At 42.4% G+C, this 21,033-nt stretch overlaps 2 protein-coding genes and 1 long non-coding RNA gene across 9 annotated transcripts in view; 2 read left to right on the forward strand and 1 right to left on the reverse strand.

The window, feature by feature from the left end:
* On the forward strand, window positions 1-8,212 carry map3k19 (mitogen-activated protein kinase kinase kinase 19). 2 transcript variants are annotated; one of them, XM_030111529.1, is made up of 10 exons: window positions 1-132; window positions 731-850; window positions 1,061-1,218; window positions 1,303-1,337; window positions 1,488-3,761; window positions 5,042-5,146; window positions 5,525-5,763; window positions 5,837-6,089; window positions 6,427-6,635; window positions 7,647-8,212. In XM_030111529.1, the coding sequence occupies exons 1-10, from the start codon at window positions 77-79 to the stop codon at window positions 7,777-7,779; spliced, it is 3,582 nt and encodes a 1,193-aa protein (XP_029967389.1). In that variant the 5' UTR covers window positions 1-76; the 3' UTR covers window positions 7,780-8,212. The 2 variants fall into 2 exon arrangements, with proteins under 2 accessions (XP_029967389.1, XP_029967390.1); XM_030111530.1 differs by having other exon boundaries at window positions 1,064-1,218.
* On the reverse strand, window positions 8,202-18,509 carry ccnt2a (cyclin T2a). Of its 6 annotated transcripts, XM_030111532.1 has the most exons (10): window positions 18,334-18,509; window positions 16,783-16,864; window positions 16,576-16,704; window positions 16,211-16,271; window positions 15,657-15,719; window positions 14,736-14,781; window positions 12,091-12,254; window positions 11,841-11,911; window positions 10,214-11,459; window positions 8,202-10,041 (listed from the first exon to the last, which is right to left on the reverse strand). In XM_030111532.1, exons 1-10 carry the CDS (start codon window positions 18,489-18,491, stop codon window positions 9,968-9,970), a joined length of 2,094 nt encoding a protein of 697 aa, XP_029967392.1. In that variant the 5' UTR covers window positions 18,492-18,509; the 3' UTR covers window positions 8,202-9,967. The 6 variants fall into 6 exon arrangements, 5 of the variants coding, with proteins under 5 accessions (XP_029967392.1, XP_029967391.1, XP_029967393.1 ...); XM_030111531.1 differs by having other exon boundaries at window positions 8,202-11,459; XR_003933171.1 differs by lacking the exons at window positions 8,202-10,041; window positions 10,214-11,459; window positions 11,841-11,911 and having other exon boundaries at window positions 12,119-12,254; window positions 14,343-14,781.
* Window positions 13,284-21,033, forward strand: part of LOC115402898 (uncharacterized) — an 18,105-nt gene continuing 10,355 nt past the window's right edge. Inside the window, exon 1 of the long non-coding RNA XR_003933172.1 lies at window positions 13,284-13,428. This is a non-coding gene — a long non-coding RNA (uncharacterized LOC115402898). The remainder of the gene's footprint in view (window positions 13,429-21,033) is intronic.

Below are 21,033 nucleotides of genomic sequence, written 5' to 3' on the forward strand. Positions count from 1 at the left end.
TCGTACCTGCGTTGGATGATTCCGTGTGTTTGTGTGTGGAGCAGATAAGGGGATCCCCCCTTGTTTCCAAAACGACATGGAGATGCTGAGAGACGTCAGGCAATCCTACCACGACACAGAGAAGGGGAACAGGTGGGGGCACTGAAATCTCTCTCTATCTCATGTTTTTACATGGCAATGCTGATGAGAACACATACAATATTTTGTGAGTTACCTATGATGCAGAAATTAATTTGAGCTCATAGTTTTGACAGCACATCTGTTCAACCAGAAGCAATTGTGTACACCCAAACAGTGTTAGTGTGTGTGTACAGTTAACACTCAAACACCCCTCTCATGTACGCACAGTGCACTGGGCTGGGCTGGTCAACACATGCCCCTTACTTTTACACCAGCAGCAGAATGGGTGGTATCCGGTTTCACTCGGGAACCTGGACACAGACACCTGTCACCGCGTCCAGAGGACAACCTGTTCTACCCAAACAGGTTACACACAGGGGAGGGAGCGAGGGCTTCGGTGAATCAGCCTATTGTCTGCTGTGAGCCGCTCTCATCAAGCCAAGCTCTCCAAGGAGAATAACAGTCTTTGAGCTGATCTCTAATTTCATAGCACCAGTGAACAGAAATGAGGAGAGACGTGAATAAAATGAGGCTTTGGGCCGCGTTCAGTGCAAACAAATTCAACCATCGTAGTTTATGCTGTTACGGCAAACTGTCTTCTTCTTAGCAGAGGCGTGTCCCTGCCCAGTTTGAGCACCAGTGGCGGACACTGGGGTAATGTGGATCCCTCTCTGTCTGCTGGATTACTCAGTGCCAGGACCTCCTGCCAACCAATACCTCCAACAAACAGGTACTCTTTCTGGCATGGCTCATTATTTGCCCTTTTTACATTGCAGAGGTTTGATAGATGTACAGAGACCTAAAAATCCTGATGAGAGAATCCCATCTAAACAAAGAAGAATGTTGACGAATGAAAAGAGTCCATTGTATCCCTCACTGCAATTTTATGATGAGTATCATTCATCAAGGATGTCTTGTTGTGATCTTGATCTTTCATCAGTAGACCGAGAACAAGAAGTGTGGTCGTATCATCCACTCCCTCGTATTGCCTGCTGTCTGTGGCTGAGTCTACCCAGCTCAGCCAATCAGCTCCGAGCGTCATGGAACCCCTGCTGTGTTCAAACACCATGATGCAGGCCAGAGCACATGTCCAGACTCGTATGTATTATCACAGCTCATAAATATAACACTTTGTGTTGTGCTTATCTTTGTGTTTTGAATTTGCATTTCCTCAATTTGCAGGTCTGGGCTCTCAAAACAATGTGACTGAAGTAAATGTGAGTTTCAGCCAAAGACCCTCTCATTTCTGCACGATATGTATTCATTTAGAATACGTAGCAGCTTCCGTCCATACATATGTTGACCTATAAAACTACTTTCCACATTACTCATCGCCAGTGAATGATTAGCTCCGCTTTGTCTCACAGGATCTCTTGCCAGCTCCGCACCCCCGGACACCGAAGCTCCTGGCACCCCTGGACAGCCGACTCAGAGACACCACAGCTCCGTTGGTGCTAAAGCAACACGTTCCGCTGAAGCCCATCTCTCGTAGCCTCCTGTGCTCCAGGACCAGGTTGAGGAGAGAGCGGCTCTCCTGTGCCAATCCACACAATGGCCCTCTGATTGCTAAGACTGACAGTGAGGAAACCCGATCCAGCAGCACTAGCACCAGCAGCCACAGTTCCTTCAATATCGAGGATGAAGATGTTGACAGGAGTGACCGCAGTGCTTGTGGAGATAGCAATCCAACGCCTTTAGGGGACGTGCTTCTGCAGCATTTGAAGGATATGGCCTCCACCAAGACTGATCTTGCTGGAGAGAAAAGGCTGAATGTGAGAGATCAGTCAAGGATCAATGACGATGAACTGACTCACAGATCAATTCGTGACTGCGAGGGAGGTCTTAACTATCACACAAAGGACGTTCTGAGCACTGAAAGAGTCATAAAAGCTTGTTGTGAATACAACGTTACAAATGTGAATTTTACAAAAGAATCCTTTGACAGCTTGTCCTTGAAAATGGCGGATTGTGCACGAAACGGAGAGTCTGCAGCTTCGCATGTGGAAACCATAAACAACGTACTACCTTTCACATCTGACTCTGAGGAGGAAGAGGAGAGTGTGGACTTCACCACAAAACCTGACATAGAGATCAGCCAATGCACTTTAAATGATAATCAAGATGGCTCCATTGCATGTTCAGATTGGAAATACAGAAATATACGAAAACCTCCGAAACAGACAATAGATTCTTCTACTGAAAAGCATCAGCTAGAAAAAACAATGGACGGGACAAAAAAAGCCAGCACGGCTGTGAGGAAAGCTCCATACTTCACAGCAACTGCAAGTTTTAATGTGTCTGAGAACACATTCACAGCCTTAAAGCATATCCACAATAACGAAAAAAGAACTGACACAAACCATAAGCAGAACGCAAGTATTCAAACTAACTATTACCCCAAAATACTGTCGCAAAAAGATCAAAATAAACCAAACGGGAACCAGTCCAAAGGTTATCCAAGGTACCCCTCACTTTCTTCAAAAGTCACAGACAAAACCAGGGAAAGCCCTGAGCTCATTGTTCGCAAAGAGAGCGCTGTAGCTAAAGTCAAATCAAAGATGAGACCAGCTAAAGGCGCTAATTTCAACATAAATGTCCCATCCTCCAAGAAGAAGACTGTCGATTATTCACCGAGCAAACGAGTGCACCCTGACAAGCAGAGCAGCAACAACACACAGCAGCACACCCCAGCTCGGGAGCTCAAAAGTGCCAGACAGGAGAAGAAACCCAATGTTGCTGATGATATTCCAAGGTCTAAGTCTGCTGTGGACCTCATCACCTACAAAGACATGTTTCAGCAGATGCAGAGCGGGGATGAAGGACCTGCCATTTATGAGATGTTCGCAGGCCCTATTTACGATAACATCAGAGCATCCAGCTCCTGTGGGAGGCTCAAAGAAAGACATGTACAATCAGCTCCATCAAGAAAACCACAGCAGATCAACAAAGTCAAACACAAGCTTCTGAAGCCAACGCAGAGTAAGATGAGGAGAAGTCCAGGAGAGAGTATGGTGGTTTCTGCTAAGAGCAAAGCAAAACCTGTCCCCCCTAAGATGAAACCACACCTCATGCCTGTGTCAAGAAAGGGCAATCACAAAACAAAGCAGACTGTTAGCACGCAGCCTGAGTTAGCACTTGCTAAAGATGTTGGTACTTGTCCAAAGGGTGATAATGACAAAGAAGAAATTTGCACGTTATCGACTATACATGAGTCTAAACATGGGACTGCCACATTAAAATCTCCTGACAAAACCCCGATTACACAAAAGACACCCTCTCAAACTAAAAATTCTAGGTACATACAAACAAACTTGCTGGAAATGGTGGTTAAACCTTCACCGGAAAGTCCAAACCAATCGAATTCTGAAGTACCTCAAAGCCTTCAACAACCGAAGATCAACACATGGACGTCGGACAGCAGCAGCAGCCACACCACTATCTCACCTGTTTACCGGAAGTTTCTGGACGAGGTTGGAGATGGGCCGCTGACCGAAGACCTCCTGCAGTGTCTGGCAGAGGAGCTAATCTCCTTAGATGAAAGGGCCTTATCTGTGGGCCAGCTATCAGAAAACCTGGAGCAAAGCAGGGAGGAGTCGAGCCAAGGGAAAGATCCAATATCCAGGCAAAACCCGCTGCCTGAGGTAATTGAGGAAGACAAGTTTCACAGCAAATATTCAGTGTAAAAAAAAAAAAAAAAAAAAAAAAAAAAAACTATTACACTCCTTTTTTTTCAGTTTCCTTAAAATTCTTGAATTGTATCAATCAATAATTGAGACTTACACAGATGACCATGTATGGACTTTTAAGCAGCAGATAAGCATCAGCACCTCTGTTTTATCACTGTTGAATTTGAGAAAGGTAAAGGAGACAGGTCAAGAGGATTTAATGTCAGTGACATTCAGTTGTCTGAGGAGTAAAAATGTTGAGACTGAGAGTCTAGGTGTTCCCATTGACAGCACAGACTTTTTTCTGCATAATATTAAGATTTTACCATGGAAAGTGTCCCTCGAAAACAGAATAAGGTTGTGATATGTTTCTTACGTTTGTTCTTGAGAGATTTGAGACCAGTTTTTGGCTCTATGTAGGCAGAGTGCATTAAAAAAAACCACTCTAGGTTTTTAATGAAATTTGATTTGATTAAATTGTATTTCTTTATCACTAAATACAACATAGTCATCTACAGGTATTTGTAGGTGATGACAGAAAGGAAAAACTTTGTTTTAACTGTTAGAAACATCTGCAGAATGAAGTAGAATTCTCAGCTTTCTGCTGTTCCGGCTGGGGTCCAGGGATAGAAGGAGAGAAAAGAAGAGGACAGAGACCAAAAACCAACAAACAGATTATCATAGCAATGTCGGTTTTGGCGAAAGGGGAAGTAGATTGTGGAGAGGGATACAAACTCTGGTTCAAATAGGGGTTGACACAAGCAGAAAGCAACCAACAGTTTGCCTTAAATCACTGCACGTGATAGGAGCACAACCGTCAGAGCACAAGCAAACCTGATCACTGAATTTGACTTTTAGAAAACCGAGGACCCTCCAGTAGGCCAGCACTCTGCAAACCAAGAGTTCTCCTGGGACTTACATCTCTTTAAGACATGGAGCCTGGTTGCTAAGAACTTTATAAGTTAAAATAAGGATTTTAAATTCAAGATTTGGACATAGTTTTAATAAAAGATACAAAGAGATAGCAACTTTTCCTCACTTGGCCCAACATGGCACGAGTGGAAAGCTCCCAACATTCTAATTCTGTTCAAATCAGTAAATTGCCTGCTTTCTGTCGCTGCAAAACTGCCTTTTTCTGCAAACCAGATGTGCTGAAATCTGTCTCCTACACCAGAAACGATCACTAAGCACTTTGAATTCTTTTAAACGACAGTATATTGGAGCGTCTTCATTGCGTTTGTGTGTATTTTCTGCAGGTTGTTTCAGCAGACTGCGGTGCCTTGTTTGGCTCCGGTTTTGCTGGGGATCACTCCATCACATGGACAAAGGGTGAAGTACTCGGCAGAGGAGCCTATGGCACAGTACGTATACTATTTAAAATAATTCTGGCAAAAAAAAAAAAAAACAACAACAATCTAAAGCTTAGAATAAGTATTTTTGAATGACTCAATTCTTGTCTTAGATTACATCCGTTTGCCTTGTAGATCTCTTGTTTTTCAGGTATCTTTAGGACTATAAGGGTGATCATAGGCAGTGTTGAGAGAAGAGAGAGAAGTATGTGTGTGTGTTCAGTTTCACAGGTTAATGGCTCCCTTAGCAAGGTCCTTGACCCCCTTGACCCTGGCACTGCACTGAGACTAGCATGTTTAGATAAGGTGTACGGTTAATAGAACGTATTTTCCTCAAGGTGATGAATAAAGTGTACTTTCTATTCTCAGCAAGTATCTCTTTCTTACCAGGTTTACTGTGGCCTGACCAGCCAGGGCCAGCTGATCGCTGTGAAGCAGGTGAGCCTGGACTCCTCCGACCCCGAGGCCGCCAAGAAGGAATACAATCGTCTGCAGGGGGAGGTGGAACTGCTCAAAACCCTTCGACACATCAACATTGTGGGCTTCCTGGGGACGTCGCTCTATCAGCATGCAGTGTCCATCTTCATGGAGTATGTTCCAGGAGGATCGATTGCGAGCATCCTGCACAGGTTGGCTTTGAGAGCTTCAGTGTTTCAACTGTTGTTTCGGTGCCTAAATGACACGGTTCTCTGCTGACCTCAGATTCGGCCCACTGCCCGAGAGAGTCCTGGCTCTTTACACTCAGCAAATCCTTGACGGGGTGGCTTACCTTCACCTGAATCAGGTCATTCATCGAGACCTGAAGGGAAACAACATCATGCTGATGCCAACTGGAGTCATTAAGCTCATAGACTTTGGGTGTGCAAGACGTCTCAGCTGTCTGAATCACACAGCGAGCAACAGCGGAGATCTGCTGAAGTCGGTTCACGGCACCCCGTACTGGATGGCCCCAGAGGTATGAGTATCAATCCTGCTCACCAGGTCCAGATCCAGTCACCTTTGTGTTCATCTTTTAGTCATTGTTACATTGTTTTGTTTTTCCAACAGAGGGATTGTGGCTCAGTTTATTTTCTATTCCTCCCATTTTGTTTTTACTTTTCTGAAGCAAACACTGAACCTCATGTTTCTCCTAATGGTGTGCAAGCCCCGTGCACATGGCAGCCGGAAGGCGTGTTCATGATCATGAGCACACATGATTTAGTGTTGGAGCACAAGTCCCAGGTTAAGATTGTTCAAGCAGTAAAATGCATTGTAAGTAAAGTAAAATCCACGAACATTTCTCCATGTGTCAGGTCATCAACGAGACAGGATATGGAAGAAAATCCGACATATGGAGCGTGGGCTGTACGGTGTTTGAAATGGCCACGGGAAAACCACCGCTGGCACACATGGACAAGATGGCTGCCTTATTCTACATCGGGGCTCAGAGAGGCGTGATGCCCTCCTTACCCGCTGGGTTCTCAGAAGATGCCAAGGACTTTGTGAAAATTTGCTTGACGAGGTGAGACGTTCTTACCCTCTGATGTAGAGGAGCTACTGTTATGAATTCGAATTCTGTTAAAAGTCCAACTAGAAAATCAGGCCACAGAATTTAGTGAAAGTCGGTATCAACTGCAGGTCGACATTTATAACAATCACTTGCTTTCTAGCTTCCAAGTTGCATGTGTTTTCATGCTCTTTAACAGTTTTCCATTTGTGTCACAGAAACTTTTAGATATGTCGGTAACACTTTATTTGAAGTCCCCCTGTATAACACATAAGTACATTTATAAAGCATTATAATGCCATTATAACACGTGTAGCGATAGTTATAAACATTCATAGATGATCACAATGCCAGGACCTAATCCTAACCCTATGCTGTATAGTGAGTTATAAAGCATTGTGATCATGTATGAGTGTTTATAACTACTTATGTGTTATACCGGGTGCTTGAAGTGTTACCGATATGTATTTTGTGTACTAAAATATTCAACAGCTTTTTTTTTTTAAAAGGATTTTTACATTTTTGGTTGAACAGGTCAAAATACTACTGAATCATTTAATCTTCCAGAGTGTAATATATTAAAACTATTTTTTACAATGTTGATACCTTATATACATTATTTATGAACTACACAAAATATGGTCAGAACTATGTGCCTTTAAACTCAATGCCGTCTCATTTACGCACACACACACACACACTTTCATCGACTGACTTTAATTCAAGTGTCTATCACATGGTGGAATCGCCAAAGTCATATTTAAGATCTCCTTCAATAGGCTCGATGCACAACTCAATCACTTCCTGAACTTCAGGAGGCTCCTTGTTTCCCGTCTTTCATGATAGGATGAGCTGATTAATACAGGTGTGTCTGAAGTTGTTAGAGGTCAGACACACCTGCATTAATCAGCTCATCCTATCATGAAAGACGGGAAACAAAGAGCCTCCTGAAGTTCAGGAAGTGGTGAAGATGTCCATTGTTCAGGGTGACTTAATATTCATTTTGATTCTTTTTCCTTTCTGTAGCAACCAGAAACTGCGCCCTGATGCTGATCAGCTTCTAAAGCATTCCTTCGTCCCCCAAAAGGAAGCCAACGCCAACTCTCGGGAAACGCAGCTCAAGAGCTGCTGTGGTCACCGTGAAGGACTGTGTGGTTGAGAGACTCAAGAGGACATTTGATGCAATCGCTGACAGACACTGAACACATCTTATCCACCCCAACCTTACAATTCATCTGTGACAATGCCGCAGTAAATTCAAGGACTACAGACTGATGTAAATATGTGCTCTTACACAGGGAGACAATATGTATAGAGATGATTAAATAATACATTTTTGTAACTGAATACATGTGCCAATCTGACATCCTGTTACTAGAGGTCTAGGTTCTGATAAAATGCTTTTGAAAATAACACTATACAATTTAAACTGCTTGTCATTTTCTTATAATAGGCTACTAGACGTTTTCATTTAGTCAACCATCTCAGGCATTAATTAAAGACATAGTTCATGTACTCAAGGGACAAAATGACAAAAAAACAAACAAACAAAAAAAAATCAGAATGTATACTGTGTCAGGGTAGTGGCAACTTCCAAGTTTATTTGTAATATTGAAATGAATAAAGGGTAAAGGAAAAAAAGTGAATAGCTGTTGTTGATTGGTTGCGTTGAGTGTCGCTGGTTTGGATGCCCAACCAAAACAAAAAAAAAAAAAAAACCTCATGAATTAGGGTGCAGATGAATCCACCCTCTGCCTTATGACGGGGTTTGAACATTGCAAAAACCCTAAAACCAGTCAGCAACGGAACATTAGCAAACTTAATGTACGAAACCATATTTGGGCAAATACGTGGTTATCAACAGAAATCCAACCAAATTAGTACATGGAAAGAAAAACCTACAGAAAAATACCTAAATTGCAGATATTTGAGGTTCCGCCACACATCGAGCCGGTCATCTTGCATAAGTTCAATTGGTAACTGCTGTAACGAGTGTTTTTGCCCGACCTCTCCAGAATAGTACCCTGCTAATAATTAACACTTACACTTGCCCAGTTCAAAGGCTGACCCCTATCAAGCTACGGCGTCATATCATGAAATGTCTGATGCACTTCAACATGTACATTGAAAAACAAAGAAAGGGTTATGTAAACTTTATTAGAACACTACTACTGTTCTTTTTTTTTTCTTTTTTCTTTTTCTTCTCTGTGAGGCACAACCTTTGGCATCCAGCTTAAGGTCTACGTAGAGGTCCAAAAAATATCTTTTTTTTTTTTGGTACAAATTGCATCGCTCTGACGTGGTAACTAGTTGTTGGATGTGCTGAGGGAATCAGCTGATATTTCCTGTGATGGAAACCTACAGTAGATCTATGTCTTATAGCAAGGCTGTAAGAAGCACACACCACTGGAATGCTGCAATCATACACCCGATGATGCCCAATCCACTCAAAATAAAACTCTTTTTTTGATTTTTACAGGTATTATAGTTATCTAGTTATACTTACAAGCAGCTCCAAACCTGAGTAGTCATGGTATAGCTTTTTTCTCTTTAAAACATACAAAAATGTATGTACAGTTATCTCCATTATCTGTAAACAAGTAAGCGCTCTTCTTCTTAAATCCCTTTGATGATTGAAACACGAAAATTATACGCACAGTATTTTAAGTATAAAAAGAAACCAAGACAACGAAGTAATTGAGGAGATCAAACTTTTACAACTAGAGAGAGAGAGAGAGAAAAAAAAACTGCATCCAACAGAGATACTAAAAGGAATGCCAGCCAACAAAAGCTCGACTCCTCTCCAGCTGGCCACAAGCGTTCTCCATCAACCACAGAAATGTGATTCAATTAAATTACTTGTTTAAAAAAAAAGTTATAAAGAAAGTGCACCTTTCATGCTGTTTATAGTACTTGTAATACTTGTGTTTTGCTGTATGGAGACATGGATCAAAGCAACTTCCTCCCCTCCTTGATGGAAACACATTCAACCCTTCTTGACGCCTGCTGGAGGAGGAAGGCTAACCGAGCAGCGATCCGATACACTAACAGAATAACAGGACTGAGCATCACAGCACAGAGATGTGACAGTCAGGAAGCATTTTTCTTTTGTCATCTTTCTTGTGTCTCAGAAACCGAGAAGTCCAACAACACATGTTCTATCTTTTTTTTTTGCAGACTTAAGTTTTTCTGCCTTCCGATAAAGGGTTTAACATCACATGAAGTTTTTTTTTTTTTCTTCTTCTTCTTTTTTTCCCAGGGCACTTGTCAAGGAAGTGAACAAAGTCTGATCTGTGGATAGTTTGCTGCCATTTCCAAGTGCTGGTCATGGCCGCAGAGTGGTGGACTCAGTGTCTCTGCTCTCCTACTTCATGTGGCGAATCACTATGAGGAGGGTACTGCTGAGAGGTCCGCAGCCCACCTGAATGTGACAGGAGGGGGGGAGGAGAAACAAGAATAAGGGGGGAGGAGAGAGGAGGAGGAGGAGGGAGGGATTGAGGGAGGTTAGCCATAGAGCTGCAAGCCAGATAAGACACACTGCAGTACAGGAGAGGAGCGAGGGGGGGAAAGGGGGAAAGAAAAAGATGGAGTACCTGCAGCACCAGTGCCACCCTTGGGGATTTTGCTCACTTTGGAGCAGGAGGTGGAGGATGAAGGGTGGTGGTTGTGGCTGACTTCGGGGTGCGCCCTCTTGCGGGATGACGATGACGATGGAGGGGCCAATCCGGCGGGCGCGAGCGTGGACCCTTCCATGCTGACCAGTCCTGGGGGACTCCGCAGCAAGCCGGCCCCGCTGCCCGGACCCTCCGCGTCTCCTCGCCCGTTGCCGCTGTGTGTGTGACTGTGCTTGTGGTGGCGATGAAGGCCGTGCTCCGATCCGCGGTGTTTCTCCTTGCTCACCAGCGGGCTGGAATGTTTACTCTTGTTGTTGGCCGCCATGCCCTCGTCTGATGAGCTGTGGCGCTCCGACGACGAAACCTTGATCTTCATCTTGAGCTCGTCTTTGCTTGGCTGCCCGAGGGAGCTGCCGCCAGGGACAGCCAGGTGGAGTTTAGGCAAGCCTTTGTCCCGTTTGTCACTGTAATGACGTCTGTCTTGGCCTGAAGCCGAGGAGGATGGGGCTTTCATTTTCATCGGGGACGCCGTTTGGTGGGGCTGCGAGTGTTTTCTGTGGTCTACTTGGCTCACTGTAGCTGGTGCATAGGTAAAAGCGGAGGACGACATATCCCCTCTCATGTCACAGTCCATCGCTCCTCCGTGCTGCTCCTGCCTACGTTTCTGTCCGGGGAGTCCAATCTCAGAAACATGTTTCTCTCTGTATTTTTCGAGTGAAAGCTTCTGAGCTGAGGAGGACTGAGGCGTGGGAGGCTGAGCTGGTGGAGGGTAAGCAGGTGGAGTTGGCGGCTGATGCTTGCCCACACCACCGCCGCCAGATCCTTTTTGTTCTAGTTTGACGGGATTGAAATCTAAGGTTTTCTCAGTTTTAATTACTGGCTGAAGCAGCGAGGGAACGGACATTTGTGAGGACGTCGCCGTGTCCTGGATAGGGATGCTGAGAGGTTCCTGTTTTATGCAGGCCGATGGGTACCCCGCCTGACTCGGGCCGCTCTGGGGCCATTCACTGTGGCTGGCTGGATTGTATGTGGCAGAAATGCTGTCCAGTGAAAGGGATGATCGCTGAGGCTGACCGGATAAGGACATGGCGAAGGCAGTGCCTGCTTTAGAATAACTGGGATTGGAAGAGGAATCACTTTGGTCTTGTGACGCTGAAGGCCCGGGAAATGAGTTGTCCATCAAACTGGTGTTTTCGGTCTTGGGCTTCTTGGCAGCTTGCGTTGCCTAGAGGGCACAGAGGTCAGTTATGCTGATTAGTTTGGCATTAAATGTTTTCTGCTGGTGTCAAGAGTAAAATCGGGGCTTCACTTGTGCAAGGAATGAGGAAGGAACACTGAAGATTTAATCTAAATTAAAAAAAATCCAAACAGGTGTAGAGTACACATGCATTTGTCTCTGTTCTGGTAATGTTAAGTAGCTTAATTTCACATGCTCATATTGTTACATCAGAAAATTCAGTCAATGTGGACTACAAAAGGTTTTTTCATGGTGTTATAATCATTGTTATCTGATATTCAGAACAACCTGCTACCTAACTTTTCAGGATTTATAGCACAAAAAACTGCATGAAAACATTTGCTTGAGAAACAGCGCAACATATTGTACCCTCCAGTTGCGTATCCTCTTCAACCTGCTGGGTGTCTTCTCCAGAATCTGCAGAAACTCATGAGTCAACTCTGAAAACAGAACATGATCACAGTCAAACTGATGCTCTGAGCTGTCTCTCACTCAAACGGGTCAGAAATGTCAACCCTCCAGGACCTTATAGTAAAACATTCTCAAACATCTACTGCAGTTAGAAAGCAATATAATTATTTTTGCTGTAACAAAGCACAATATCCGTCTTTCATCTCACCATCAAGCAGTTCGAGAGTGACAGAGGTGTCCACGTACTCCCACCAGTGTTTCCCATCCGTAGAAACTGGGATCTCCCAGTTAGACCACTTGCACGCCAGGTGGATGCACACACAGGCGATCACTGTGGGCTTGTACTGGAGGCAGAATGTAGTGAGGTGTAGACTTTAGGAGTGTGTGTTCAAGTATTTCGTGTATGTGAGGGAGTTGATTCGGGCCAGGCGCGGTCACGATCGATCCCACATGTGGAGAACAAGAGAGGGAAAACACAAAGAGGAGCGGACAGTTTTAAGATGCAATTGGTGCAATTATATTGATACAACAAAGATAATAAAGACATCACCCAGTGGTGTAGCTCAGGGTGCACGCAAGTATGCACAATTATTTTTCAGTTAGTATTGCACACACCCGTTTCCAATGAGCCTGATATTCACTACACCACTGGTATCAAGCTCTGTTAAAAGGATTTACTGTAAATCCAATATCTCTATTTGTGTCATGTGGCAAATTAGTACAAAGCACTGGTTTAAGTTATGGAGCTTATAAATATGTGCAAAGTCAGCACAGAGTGGGGTTGCTTTTTAGTATTTAACCAGCAACCTGGAGCAAGGAGAAGTCTGTTCAGTGTGAAATATATAAAGAACAATGCCACACAAATTACAGGCACATTGTTAAGTGGCAGGCTGCTTCACTACCAGCCTCTGTTTGGACTGTTTGAACAGATAAAATGTATTTTCAAGCAAAGAAATGCAAATATTTAACAGTGACCCCTGTTGATGTGTAATGGTACATTCATCAGGGAAAACAAGAATTTGCAGGAATTAGTATTTCAAGTAGTCAATCTAGCTCACACAGACAGGACAAAATACACACATTTCTCATCAAACGTTAAGAAATCAAAAATTGATTTGACGTGACCGCACAACTGAATCATCGACTGAGTCAAAGTTAGATTGTCTGCAGTCAATCAAGTCCAAGTCTCAATAAAAGAAGCACTAACTTGAGCACAACCACACATTTAAGTCTGCAAATTTAGATAAACAAGTACAATGTCTGGACCCTGTATTTGTGATCAAGTTGATTTCATAATAATTCAACATTTTGTAGCATTTGACAAGATGGATTTCCAAATGATCTTGTGCTAACCTCACTAGAACAATTTTAGAGTCCTAAACTACACACAATTTAATTCCAATCACAGGCAACACAACATTTCACACAGTCAGCATCCAGACACTGTTGACTATTCGGAAACTTAAGAACAAGAAAATGACATTAACACCATTCTCTCTATACATTGGCCCATTTCAAACACACCCTTTGAAGACCAGGTTTTTCAGTCAGATCACTTTAGGACTTAAAACAACTCAATGTCGTCTGATCTGGACATAGGACATTGCATATTGTGGTTTTCCACAGCAGAGGGTAGCACTGTACCAAGCCACTCATCAACAGCACATTTCTATTTTACTGAAGCTCCTGTAACTTTAAGGGAGTTCAGAAAAAAGAGCTCACACCACAGACTAGCTTTATACCGAAATTTAGGAACTAACTTCACAGAAAATAAAAACCAAAAAGCACAAGTGCTGCTGACCAACAGAAGCACAGCGATACCTTGCTTAGAGGCAGGTGTCTAAGTATTCACCAATCAGCTGTTATTCTGTCTTAGTCCTTCTCAGATCTCAGATTCCGTCTTTAATCAGATCCAGCATTAAATCAATGAGCCAATTCAGACTCATCAGCCTGCACATGAGCATGGACTGACCCTGAATCTGTTGGCACTATTCCTGCCCTGGACCTCTTCTGACAGATACTGACCACTGTAGGCCGGGGATACCTCACAGGAGCTGCAGCTTCGGGTTGCCTAGCTATCACAATCTGGAATTGATCAAACTTACTCATGATCACATCTTTTTCCTACTAATATTTTAACTAGGAGGATATTCACTCCAATACACATCAGCTGTATCAGTACTGCTTGGCTTGGTATAGCAGGGCAAAAGAAAAAAAAAAAAAAAAAAAAAATCAGACCCTTGCTAGCAAATGGAAAAACACAAATCATCTGCAAGTCTTTAAAGGGTAACAAGTAGGCTTCATTATAGCTTACATGATCTAATGTATTAAAAAATGGCTCAGAGCTGGAAATATGTTGCATAATAACAAGCTGCTGTCACAAAAAGTTGAAATATGCATTTGGAACAAATGAATGTGAGACAGAAAAAATTGTAAAAAAAAATAATCTGCGGTACTTACCGGAAGGACCTCTACGAGAAATGTTTACATCTGTGAAATCTTTAGCTGCTATTCAGGCTACCAGTGTCTTTCTTTTAGACTTATGCACTTTTTCTCAACCGAACAAACATGTGGTTTTCAAGCGCACCACTACACTTCACATCTTGCATTCAACCCATCTGTGCCAACACGTGGTCCCTTGTACAATACACCGCACTGCGGCCGGGGCCGGTAACGCTGCGAGCCCCCATGTCCCGCCGCCTCGCATTCAAGGAGGGGAGCTGAGGAGAGGAGGCAAGCGTCCCAACAACCACCAGCGCAAGTAGGGCCCGTTGGACACTGAAAGGGTACCCTGCATTACAGGAAGCTATGGTGTGCAGTCAAAGTGCAACAAAGGAGGGGCAGGATAACAACCTGTTGGTAGCCATGAAATAGGAAGTCTGTGCCAGATCCTTGCTTGCTGCAAGAGAGAGAGAGAGAGAAGAGTGGAGATCGGAAACGGGTATTAGTATTTCTGTCGTTATCAAGGGAGGTTCTCAACATTTACCATGGTGAGGAAGAGTTCTGCTGCGCTGATTAAGCCAAGACTGACAAAAATAATACAATCTGATGAAAAATTGTGGAAATTTAAATTTGGAGTGAATGCAGCGCTGAAGCGAAGAAGAAAACTTTCACTGTCAATGTGTAAATTAATTTTGCGCACATAAAATAAATTTGACAAACTGAAATAGAAGACCGACAATAGAAACCAATTGAAATAATTCTAATATCCTGCTGATAAACTTGGGCTGATTTATCTTGATTACCAGTCAATTAGATAAATTTATCTTTAAAATTCCAATGGGCTCTATGCACAACTCAACCACTTCCTGAACTTCAGGAGGCTCCTTGTTTCCTGTCTTTCATAATAGGACGAGCTGATTAACGCAGGTGTGTCTGACCATTACTGCTGTGGTTACAGAGGTCAGACACACCTGCGTTAATCGGCTCGTCTTATCATGAAAGACAGGAAACAAGGAGCCTCCTGAAGTTCAGGAAGTGGTGAAGTTGTGCATAGAGTCCATAATGGGATTGCAGACCAACATATCTTAGGTGGAGAATGCTGCAGAATCAAAAGCTTTGAGTAAATTTAGTCTCAGTCTTGGCTCAATAAGCGTTGGCAAATGTTGTCATTAACGTTAACCTCGTACAGTCAAATCAAAGGGTCGTCAATTCAATAAGGTATGTGGCCTTGTAACCATTACATCAGCAAGGTTTTCACCCCCCACCCCACCCATATCTGAGGTGGGACAAACAAGAGCAGAGGGCACAAAGAGCAAAGAAGGAAGCCTCTACCTCGCACTAGCTGGGAACATTTCACCACATCAGTGTGTGGGTGATCAATAGTAATTTCAAAGCCTGGAACAAAATACATGACAGGTGAGTTCAACACAGACACAGTTGGGAGGTGACAAGTCATTCAATGACGGAGCAAAGAAGTACAATGCTTCATTTGGAGCTAAAGAGAAATGTAAAAAGAACTGCAAGGTCAATTAAGTGCACGCGAATAAACTCTTACCACTTTCACCATATTGTACAGAGTTATGTGAGACAATCTGTCACACCATGTGAAGGAAAATGTTGATGTTGAGGTCAAGTTCAGATTTGCAGAATCTCCCAGCCTCATTAAAACCATGTTTCATGGCAATGCAAGAATGATGTGTCACCTTTACAAAATTGATTGAAAATATGTATTTTCACAAGGTAACCACAGGAGAGTTGATCAAACAATTCAGTGAGAAATAAATGCAATCATGTTCAAGGGCACTGCTTCCTTACGTTTACCGATTAACCATTAAAAACAATGGTAAAGAAAGCTCAAGTCATCCACTCCAGTCACCACTACTTACCCAGGGTCTGCAGCACTATGGATTCAAGTATCACCAGCTCTTGAGCTTGCTGGAGGTATGCCTGAAGTTTGATAGACAGTCATTACAACACAATTGTAATGAGTCTATTAAGCTATACCCCTAAGAACTGATTCCACATGGCCAAAAGTCCAAAGGCTATAGGCTTATTTTTACCATTAACGTAAGCCTTGTTAGATGTAGGTGTTCGGTATACACGGAGTGCAGGCCAGGGCAGAGAAAACAAGGCCCTTTGTACAAAGGCCATGAAGAACATCACGCAGTCACTTACACATAGGGAAGCCATGACCAGACAATAGAAGACACAAAGAGAAGAGGAGAAAAAAAAAGATGGTACCCCAACTTACATTACTTTTTGTGTCTAGGGGGGATTCTTGCGGGTTTAGGCAAGCATGTACAACTTTAATCACATGCTCGAGTTTCCGAGGTTGCTCTTCCACTTTCGCAGCCAAGAATAAGGTGGTGGGAGATATTGTCTGCACAGAAGCATCAAGACAAACAATTACAATTTGCCAGTCCATTAAATACGGAATAAAAGATTTCTGAATACTTACATTCCTATGGAATTTGGTGAAAGAATGGTGCATATAAAATCTATGCATGTAAACAATTGCTGTATTTATTGTTAATTGAGAGCTGGAGGGGTTGGTTAAGGAATTCTACATTACATCAGTATATTGTAAATCTAAAGAACAGAGCCAAGCAATATACCTTCATATCATAAAACGAGGATCACAGAAAATGTTGGCAGTCTGTCGCAGTGATACATGGATTCTTCAGTGAACTCTCCAACAGCGGATGTTGATAATTAGACAAAAATCTCAATGGATTAAGTTCAGCATCTGCCAGACTCAACAATAATCTACAAGGCACATGCTTGTTATCAACATGAGCTTGTGAAAGCATCTTCTAAAGTCGAGTGATTTTTGTCTCCAGCAGCACTTGCTTGGCAACATTTGTGTACATAAGTGGTCTATTTAGCACTGGCGAGCTTAATGGTACTTCTGTATTATTTCTCGGCATGAGTGAGCATGGGAGTACTTGCACATGTCCTTTTTATGCTAAATGTCATGAAAACAAAAATTACTTGGCATAAAACACTAGTCTATTCCATGAATGCAGCCCATATGTCCATCTTGCCTGCTACATTTCTTTTACATGTGGCATTGCTGAAGGAGAGAGTAAACGCATTTACCAAGAAGCACTTTTTTCCCCACATGTGATAGCTGTAACTTGTGGATAGTCCCCCTCCCCCACACATGTAAATTAGCATGTTGATTAAATCAGAGTAGCGGCAGAATGGTTCATTTCTTCTAACAGATATAGTGTGTTTAAACAAAATCTATCACTACAGGACTAATTAGAGATCCTTGATATGTTGAGAAGGTTTCATTTCAATCTTACACGTTTCATAAAACATTTATCTGACTTCATCTTTAGATAGGTTGTAGGTTTAGCAAAGCAATAAATACACAAACGAGAACGTATTTGATTCACAATATAGAGCAAGTGTGTAACTCAAACTATCATTTCTATCCCAAACAATGGGAGGGGTCAGTGAGTGAAATACTACCATTCCATTAAACTCGTCTTACAATTGTGATAATTTCCACTGGGTAATGATGGTTATTGAACAGTTTTTCAATTTACGTGCTGTGCATGGAGCCACGTTAGGTAACAGCGTGTGAGCCGAACAAGCCCCGTGCTCCATTGCGAGCGGCAAGACGAACCGCATTCACGACATAATACACACTATTTTATGATTTATTCTCCCATCCGTGAGTGAAAAATGGTAATACATTAGATGAAAGTCGAGCATCAGCTGACTGTAATGGCCTTTCAGACGCTAACAGTTAGCCCAGATGTTAATATGGTTAGCATGTTAGCATGCTACTTGACGCAAACCCTCAATATAGAGGCCTCCTGCGTGAACTACCTCCGAATAATAACATTTCACCGAGCTCAGAATTAAACACATGACTTGACAAATCCCATTTTTCACTACAATACCTGAGCGTTCATTTTGAACTGAGCTAGCAGGCCTGCAGTGGTTAGCTTAACGCCATGTCGGCTCCATCGAGGAGAACTTTGTTTACAAAGGATACACGTTGAGTCTCTGGCCCATATCCTGGATCAGGTTCGCCGCTTGTTGACGGTAGGAGAGCTCCCGGTCTGGTTCTACTCCACATCGGCGCGACGGCGTGGTTTCGAGTTGCTCCCGGGTGAAATACCACTTGGACGAAGAGCCCCGGCACGCCGCCATTACTCTTACGATCACGGAGGGAGCGAGAGCCCGGATGTGACGTCAAGTCGCACAGGAAGGCACGAGGTCTTCGATGGTGCCAGGAATCCAGCGAGGCGCCAACAGTCAGTACATTTATACTGTGGGTATCTACCTAGTGTAGTAGTACTTGAGACCCGATATGCTCCAGACTTGACACAGAATAGTAAAATAAAAGCTAAAAATTACAGGATAACCCCTTCATAGATCCACGAAGTTCATCATGAAGATGATCTCACGTTGCAGCCACAACAGCTTCCACATTTCTTTGATGGATTGTGGAGTGTGTGTCAAACCTTTGCAAATTCATCCATCGTGAGCTTTCAGTGAGGCTTTCATTCTCCTCCTGAAGACATCGCTTCGGGCTGAGGCCCACGTTTTCCCACACCAAGTCTTTCGTCACATCTCGTACTTGCTTTGTCCATTGGCACCCGGTCTTACTATAACAGAATTAAAGTGCATCACCAACAATTCCCACAGTGCACAGAGTATCTTACAATTATCTGTGTGAATTCATGGGACAAAGCCAATCCAAATAAACATCCTTTGTCATCAGGATGACAGGATGTGCCACTGAACATTTTTCCAGTCCCCCAGCAAGCTCAAGCATCACTTCATTTGATGCTTAGTTAGATGTAGGCGAGGGAACTCACTGATCTGTGGCCGATTAACAGCATCATAAAATTGAAGTTTGTGGCGATTTCTCCTTGATTTCTCATTACCTCTCATCCTGTTCCTTGTTTGTTTTGTTTTATTTTTTTTCTGTTGTACCTAATTCCCTTTAGCGATACTAACACATAGAGGAACAGATAAAACTGACTTGTTGAGTTCTTTAGCCCTTTCGTACTAAAATATTAGCTGGAATACCTTGGCATTTAAAACAGACCTGTGACACAATGGCCAAACAAAACAACCTCATTGATCGATTAAAAGCAGTGTTCAGAAATCTTTTTTCTAAATAGTGTAATTTGCACCTTTTCAGAATAAATATTGGTGTTACCTGTTCTCACTTTCCCATCAACATTAAACAATCATTATTAAGGCAGCGTGTTTAAAGGAAATGAAGTAAAACAAGAACAGATACAGAACAGAAAAAAACCTATTTGGTAAAAATCATGTGTAATAATTAACAGATAAGACAAATAAGCAAAAGAGCTAAGGTTGACCAATAAAACCACTAAGAAACCAATTTAACAAATGCAATCATAATCACAAAAGGTCCAATCAAATTAGGAAAGAAACAAAAGGTGATGATCAGCAAGTATAGAATACTTCCCTAGAAGATTCCTTGCTCAGTAATCACAACACCACAACAACCACAACCCAGAGGCACAAAGCAGGATAAGCTGTTTCCTCCAGGCAACCAACCAAAGTGTGACTGACCTCAACTCCTTTTCACACTTCCGCGCTGGACTGCTTGGCTGTGATTGGTCAGTGACCTGAATTACTGCACCAATCAGAAGGTCAACAGCAAGAAGGAGGAGACAACACAGAAGATGACAGTCGGCTTTTTTTTTTAATTTATTTTTTTTTTTATTTAGCTTGTATCTGTTACTTTTAATCGTCACTGTTGTTTTTAAATTCCACTGTAGCACTTTGAGATTTGTTTTACAAATGTAAAGTGCATGATAAATAAAATTCATTATTATTATTATTATTATTATTAAAGGGACAACACAGAGAGAAACAAACAGCATCTGTAACAATCTCAAAACAGCTTAGGGTGGCAAAGGGCATGAGCCACTCTCAGCTAAATAAGATCAAATGCAGGATGTACTGTACTGCCTCAAATTTTAGATTGGATAGCATGTCACTGTGTTTCCATGGGAATCCAAAACACCCCATTAAAATGTTTTATAGTATTTGTCCTACAAGGGAGTAAATATAACCTCAAAATGTGTTGGAAATAAAACCTGCACTCTAAAAGTAGTTCTATACGAAATGAAAAAAGACACACAAACAAGTTTGGAAAATGTGAAAACTTTAATAGATGGAAGAGGTCCTTCAGACTGGGAAATACTGTTGCATATCATACAAGGAGGGAAACTGCCATGCGACAAAACTTAGATAAAGAACCTTTCTTAAATTGTCTGACAATAAAATTATACAAAAAAAAAAAAAAATCAAGAAATTAGGAGAGACTTGGAGAGGTGGTCAGTTATTATTTTGGACTTCAGCTGAAAGATAGAGATAATTAATGGAGTGGAGATCGAGGTATATATTGGGAGGAAAGAAACCTTGGAGCAGGTACAAACTCTGCAGCTATTCAAAGACAAAGGAGGATTGGCTTTGCCAAGCCTCGAGGAGTCGTTCTATGCTGCACAAATCAGACCCTTGAAATATTGGTGTAACAATGAACATTTTTCAAGATGGAAAAGTAAAGAAATAGGGAAGACAGATGCAGAGTTTTGACAAATTCAGGGACAGATTTGGATAAAGTGAAGACGAACAATACTGATGCCTACAAATAAAGGATTGTTATGAGAGGTAGATAAAGACTGACACCGAGAATGAATCTGTTGAG

This window comes from Salarias fasciatus, chromosome 16, assembly GCF_902148845.1.
Source record: "Salarias fasciatus chromosome 16, fSalaFa1.1, whole genome shotgun sequence".
In the NCBI taxonomy this organism is placed as follows: domain Eukaryota; kingdom Metazoa; phylum Chordata; class Actinopteri; order Blenniiformes; family Blenniidae; genus Salarias; species Salarias fasciatus.